Here is a 6,133-nt window from a genome sequence, read left to right on the forward strand (position 1 = left end):
TAAAGAAAGATAAACTCGAGGCTTTTATAGGTAAATGGTCACAACTAGAGACCATACTCATAAGTGAAATAAAGCACACATCTTTTTAATGAAGATACTGCGCAGATAATCTCCAAAGCTCATTCCATTCCTAAAATAATGTAATTTTTAAAATTTTTAAAAGATGACTTTTTAAAATAATAATTTTTTAAAAATAGATATTTATGATTCATGCACACATAAATGTAATATTTTGGTGGTTAACAGTTTAACTGATCAATACTGAAGACTTGTTTTCTTTTTGATTGGTGTAATAATTGTACAAACTGTTAGGGTACAGAGTGATAATTCAATGTTTATAATGTTGATGTTTATAATGATTAGATAATGATAATTAGATTTCCATCTTTCTGTCACAATTTTATGGTTAGAGCCTTCCAATGTCTCTCTTCTAGGTCTTCATATAATATAGATTGTTCTAAACTACAGTCACCCTACTGTGCTATAGGACTCTGGAACTTAGCGGGCTGTTAGGTGGCCACCTCTGGGATGCTGGGGAAGTAGACAGTAAATAGGTGCCCTGCACCAGCTGTATGAGGTAGGCGGATAAATAATCACCTGGAATTCAGGAGACTCCCTTCCTGGTCCTCACTGGCCAAGCAAATGGACCTCCACATGCACCCCCACTCCTCTCTTCCTTCCTCACCGTTCTCGCTACTTGGGACATGCTAGATGTTTTACTACAGCCGCTCCACTGAAATCTTTCTTTCATGATCCTTCTCTGGTTTTAGGCAACTTATTTTTGCACTTCATTTATTTAATCCAGGGGCGAAGATACACATTTAAGAAATCTAGTCACTATTAAATGCAGGATTCTTTACTTGTATTATTAAAAATACTTTTATAGTTGTTTTAATGAGGTAAAATTTATATACCATACTTTCACTTATTGATTTTTAGTAAATTTATAAAGTTGTGCAACCGTCACCACAATCCAGTCTTAGAAATTTTTCATTTTCCTCCAAATTTCTGTCCCACATATTTGCAGTCAATCCACCTCTTTACCACTCCAGACACTGGTAACAATGGCTCTGGAGTCTGTACAAATTTGCCTTGTCTGGGAATTTTATAAATGGTTCCTAATGTCTGATTCTGGCTTCTTTCACTTAGCATGACATTTTTGAATTTCATTAGTACTGTCACATACATCAGTAGTTTTGTTCTTTCAGTTGCTGGATAGTATTCCATTGTGTGAATATACTACATTTTGTTGTCCATTCATCAGTTGGCAAGCATTTGGCTTTTGTCCAGTTGTGGGCTATTAAGTATAATGCTGCTGGGAGTATTCATACACAAACATTTGTGTGGATTCATGTTTAATTTCTCTCAGATAGGTTTCTAAGAGTAGAGTCCCTGAGCTAGTTGTGTACTAAGGCTGTATTTACCTTCACGAGAAGCTATTACTTGTTTTCTGCAGTGATATCATTTTAAAGGGGCCGGGACACAGCTCAGCGGCACAAATGCCTGCCTGAAGCGATATCATCTTATATTCCTATCAGCAATGCATGAAAGTTTCAATTTCTCAAAATCCTTGCCAGTACTTGGTCTTGTCTGCCCTTTTTATTGCAGCCATTTTAGAAGGTATGTAACAGTATCTTATTGTGGTTTAAGTTTACCTTTAGTAACTATGAATGTTGGGCACCTTTCATATTCTTATTGGTCATTTGCATGTGTTTCACAGAATCTTTCTATTCAAGTCCTCAGCCCACGTGAATTGCATTGCTTGGTATCTGATTGTGAGGTGCTGCGGTTCTATGTCATAGTTTTCCAGTATGTGGCTTGTCTATTTTCTAGTGATGTCTTTTGAATTGTTGTGCTTTTGGACAACAAAATCATATTTAAAATTCTTTGCTTAACTCAAGGTCATAAAGATTTTCCCCTACATTTTCTCCTGGAAGCTTTGTGATACTCATTCTTACCTTTAGGTCTATGATCTCTTGAATTTTTATACATGGTTTGAGGTAAGAGTTGGAGTTCGTGTATTACTTATTTGATATCTAGTTATTCGGACACCATATGTGGAAAAGAGCAGCCTTATTGTAGCACCTTGGCATTTTACACATATCATTTTATTAAACTCTTCTCACAAATCATATTAAATGGATTCTGCAATCCCAACTTCATAGATCAGTTCACAGACTCCTTGAGTTGAACCAACACACCACAAATCCATAGCTAGTAAGTGTCAGAACCAGGATAGGAGTTATAGTCTACTCAGGTATAAAATCTCTCTTCTTATTAATATTGAAAAAGAATTTCCCCGCATGCGCTCGCCTACAACATTAAATAGACACTTCCTGAGGTTACACAGCATTTATTCCCTCTTGCCCCCATAACCTAAGCACAGTACTTGCTCATCTGAGGGCTGTATTATGAGACACCCAACTGATATAGCGTAATATTTATCTGAAAAGAAATGATAACTTTATACTCTAGACAGCTTATTTTCTCCATTTTGTTTATATTTATCACTGACCAACATAGACTTTCACACTAAAGGGGACGCTTTTAGGAAAGAATTGCTAACTTCCCCATAAAATCATTCACTGTGTATGTACAGAAGGTTGTTCAGGAGCCATGGGGAATGAGAAGGATCTTCTCATCTATCAAGGAGCTTTGAGGCAGCATAAAACAAAAATCAGGTAAACACTTGCAAAAAGTGACAGAAAAGTTTGGCTTGGGAACCAAAGGGGTTTAGTACTGGCTTTGCAAAGATTTATCCAGTGACCTTTAGTAAGTCACTGGTTCTCTGTGCCAGTCTCCTTGCCTGTAAAGCAGTGGGTCCAGGCTGGGTTACCGCAGTGGCTTCCTTCTAGGATAGTTTTTGTTACACTGCTACTATGACATCCTCTGATGAGACATTGCCGGCTTCTCCTATTTGCAGACTGCACTGTGGATCTGTTTCGCTGTCACACGGGCAGGTGCCTTAATTACAGCTTTGTGTGTGACGGATATGATGACTGCGGGGATCTCAGTGATGAGCAAAACTGCGGTAAGTGGCATTGTCTCCCTAAAGATTTTGATCAGAGTCACAGAAATTTATAACCAGTACATTTAGCTCATTATCTGTTCATATAATGAATGTATTAAATTATAAAGTTGGTTGGTTTCTTATTTTTCCAGAAGGAGGAAGTTTGTTCAATTACCCAGTCCCATCTTATGTGGAAATACTTCACACATAAAGTCATGTGAGGAAATATCAAGGAAGCTGGGCAAACTTTGTTAGGATTCTAATATACTTGTTCCTGTATAATGTGCTGTTTCTTCTCTGCTTGCAGCCTGGGATTATACTTGGATTTGGGCTCTTGAGCAAAGCTTTGAGACAGTCATTTACATTTAAGCAGCAGCCCTTTCTGTACTTGTTTCCAAGCACCACAGGGCTCCTGAGTAGCTACAGCCAGGGCTGGGGGGGACACATTTGCTTTGTAAAAATACTGACATCAGCTTTTAAAGAATAAACCTGCCTTTTAAAGAGTTATGCTAATTTCTGAATGTCACCTTGGGAATTTAAACTAGCAAAATTATTCAGTGTATGGATTTTTTGCCTTTGAGATTAGCTTTGGAATGTGTAGGTACTGTAATAGGGACTGGCAATAGGAACTTTGCCACATGAATGTCAAGGAAGCTGGGATGGGGACCGCATGTGATGTGAGACGGTGCTCTGTGTTAGAGCGCACGGAAAGCAGCGTTGGAGAGGAGCAGGGGCATGAGATGAGGGATGTGTTGCAGTGGTGAGGGTCTGATTCATAAAAGTACTGACAAATAGGTAGGTCAGTGATGCCGAATCTTTTAAAGACCCAATACACAAATACCCAACATTGCAAAGCGCCAACGTTGCAATTAAACCTGAATGCTCGGCTCCTGGGGCAATGCTGGGGTGACTTGGTTTGTGTGCTGGCAGAGAGGGCTCTGTGGGCCCTCTCTGGCACAAATGCCATAGGTTTGCATCCGCAGGTACAGTGTACAGGCCATCTGATGAGTAAATAGATGCAGTTTATTTCCTTGGATTTACTAGACTTGAAGGAAGAGAGAGAATTATAATTATATCCATCATAGAATCTATAGGTTCAGGATGCCTCAGAGATTGTCTAACTCAACCCTTTCTTTCTCCTGTGAAATAACAGGAAGTGTGGGGTCAGTGAGTATAGCTTGGCAGCTGGAGAGGGCAGTGGAGAGGGACAGGGTGTGGTTACTGCGAGAAAAGGGGCAGTCTTTCCACTCAACATGAGGCCTCTGATGATAGAAGGTCATCATCAAATTTATGTTCTCAGACGGTCTTCATTCAATGGCAGTGACTACGACTTCTCCCTAGACTCTCATCCCTAGCAGCTGAGCCAGGGTGGCTTTTCTAGTTCTTATCCAAGTGTCTCACCTCGTGTGTTTCCTCTGCACTGTCTTCTGTGAGATTTGTTTTATTGTCCCCAAATACTTTTAACATCCATGGTCCTGGTCTCTCAGGGGTCTATGGCAGTGACTCTGTTAATGTAAGGGAAACAGGGGACATTTCCATTGTTAATGCTGCTGTCTCTAAATCCTTGCACATCTTTAAAGAGGTGTTCACACATAGGTTGCATAATCTCTCATGGCAAAGCCCCTTCTGGGGTCCACCTTTTGTGAGAAGAAACTTATCATTTAGTGATACGTTTTTTTCTTCCAGGGAAATCAAGATGGGGTCAGAGTTTTAATCTAGAATCCTGAAAGTATTTTGTTTTGTTTACTGAGCAATTCTTTCAATAATGAGCTATATATTAAGATAGTCCAGTAGAAAACTTCAGCTTAGCATCAGGAAAATGAGATAAGGAGATATTTACTTTCCCGATTTAGCAGAAAGGTGAGGTAACTATTGTTGGAAACATGAACTGTTGATTTGAATTGATATAAAAACCACAAATTTGTCACAAGAAAACTGAAAATGACAATAATAACAAACTTAGGGCCATGGGCAAGCTGGACAGAGTTGTGGTTAATCTAAAAACAAACAAACAAACAAAAACAAACAGACACCACTTCCCTGGAGCAACATGGGCCATGGGCCCAGGCTCTGTACAAGGTACTGCTTTAATTGTGTCAGGGCCAACATGGAAATGTTATTGAAGGTAGACTCCTACTGGAACGGTAGGAGTCTTCAATTGGAGTCTTTAATTTTTCTTCAATTGGAACTGTAAGCCATGCAGTTCCAAGTGTTTTTCAAGTCAGTTCTCCCATCTTCATGAATTTTCTTTTCTCCAGACTGTGATCCCACAAAGGAGCATCGCTGTGGGGATGGACGCTGCATTACGTTCGAGTGGGTATGTGATGGTGACCACGACTGCACGGACAAATCTGATGAGGTCAATTGCTGTGAGTATGCTGAGGATTCATGTATTGCTTAGTTTTCCATTTCTGCTTATTCAGCTCATACTCAGGCCTCACAACCTAACAGCATTCAAAGGGAAAGAGTCTCACATGGTACCTTGTTTCTTGCTTGTAAGTAACAGTGCGGTGTGCCAGACTTCAGGTCCTTCTCTGCCAAAGTCCAAGTGTAATTTGGCGGATCTGGTGCAGCAGGTGTCTGCTTTGTCTCTCACTGCTCACTCTCCTTTATGATTTTGCCAAATGTGATACTCTTTCCAAAGACCAGAGGACCCTTTTTCTGCAAACGATATACGAGCAGCTAAGCTTCCATGAAGGAACCTCCAAAAGTGTTCTCAGGGGCCATTTGAGTGTGGATATGAAGCACATGACCAGGGAGAAGAGAACCTGTCATGTTCAGATGGTGAAACAGAGCATGTGTGACAATAATTATCATTTTATAGCTTACTGTGTTTCTGAGTGAATGAAAATTTGGGGGTAGCTGTTACACTACCAAACCAGTAAGAACAAATGTGACTATCAACCATTTTTCCTTCTTAGAAAAGATACTGTCCCACGCTGGCAATAATAAAAATTACTGAACAGTGATAATTATGTACGTGATTAATCTGAGTTAATCACGTGAATGCAGTATGATGCCTTTCACGAGAGTGCTGAGTAAAACATGCCTGGCAGTGGGCTTTCAGAGTGCTGAGTAAAACATGCCTGGCAGTGGGCTTTGATTCAAGACCAGGGATCTTAT

The 6,133-nt window shown here is 39.9% G+C and overlaps 1 protein-coding gene across 3 annotated transcripts in view; it reads left to right on the plus strand.

Annotated features, from left to right (window-relative positions):
* Positions 1-6,133, plus strand: part of Corin (corin, serine peptidase) — a 248,946-nt gene that overhangs the window by 176,834 nt on the left and 65,979 nt on the right. For all 3 annotated transcript variants that reach the window (XM_005391890.2, XM_013518122.1, XM_013518121.1), the window contains 2 exons: positions 2,924-3,031; positions 5,269-5,379. In XM_005391890.2, coding sequence (XP_005391947.1) covers positions 2,924-3,031; positions 5,269-5,379 — 219 coding nt within the window. The remainder of the gene's footprint in view (positions 1-2,923; positions 3,032-5,268; positions 5,380-6,133) is intronic.

The sequence above is a fragment of the Chinchilla lanigera genome, unplaced genomic scaffold, assembly GCF_000276665.1.
Source record: "Chinchilla lanigera isolate Chin_1 unplaced genomic scaffold, ChiLan1.0 scaffold00042, whole genome shotgun sequence".
Lineage (NCBI taxonomy): Eukaryota > Metazoa > Chordata > Mammalia > Rodentia > Chinchillidae > Chinchilla > Chinchilla lanigera.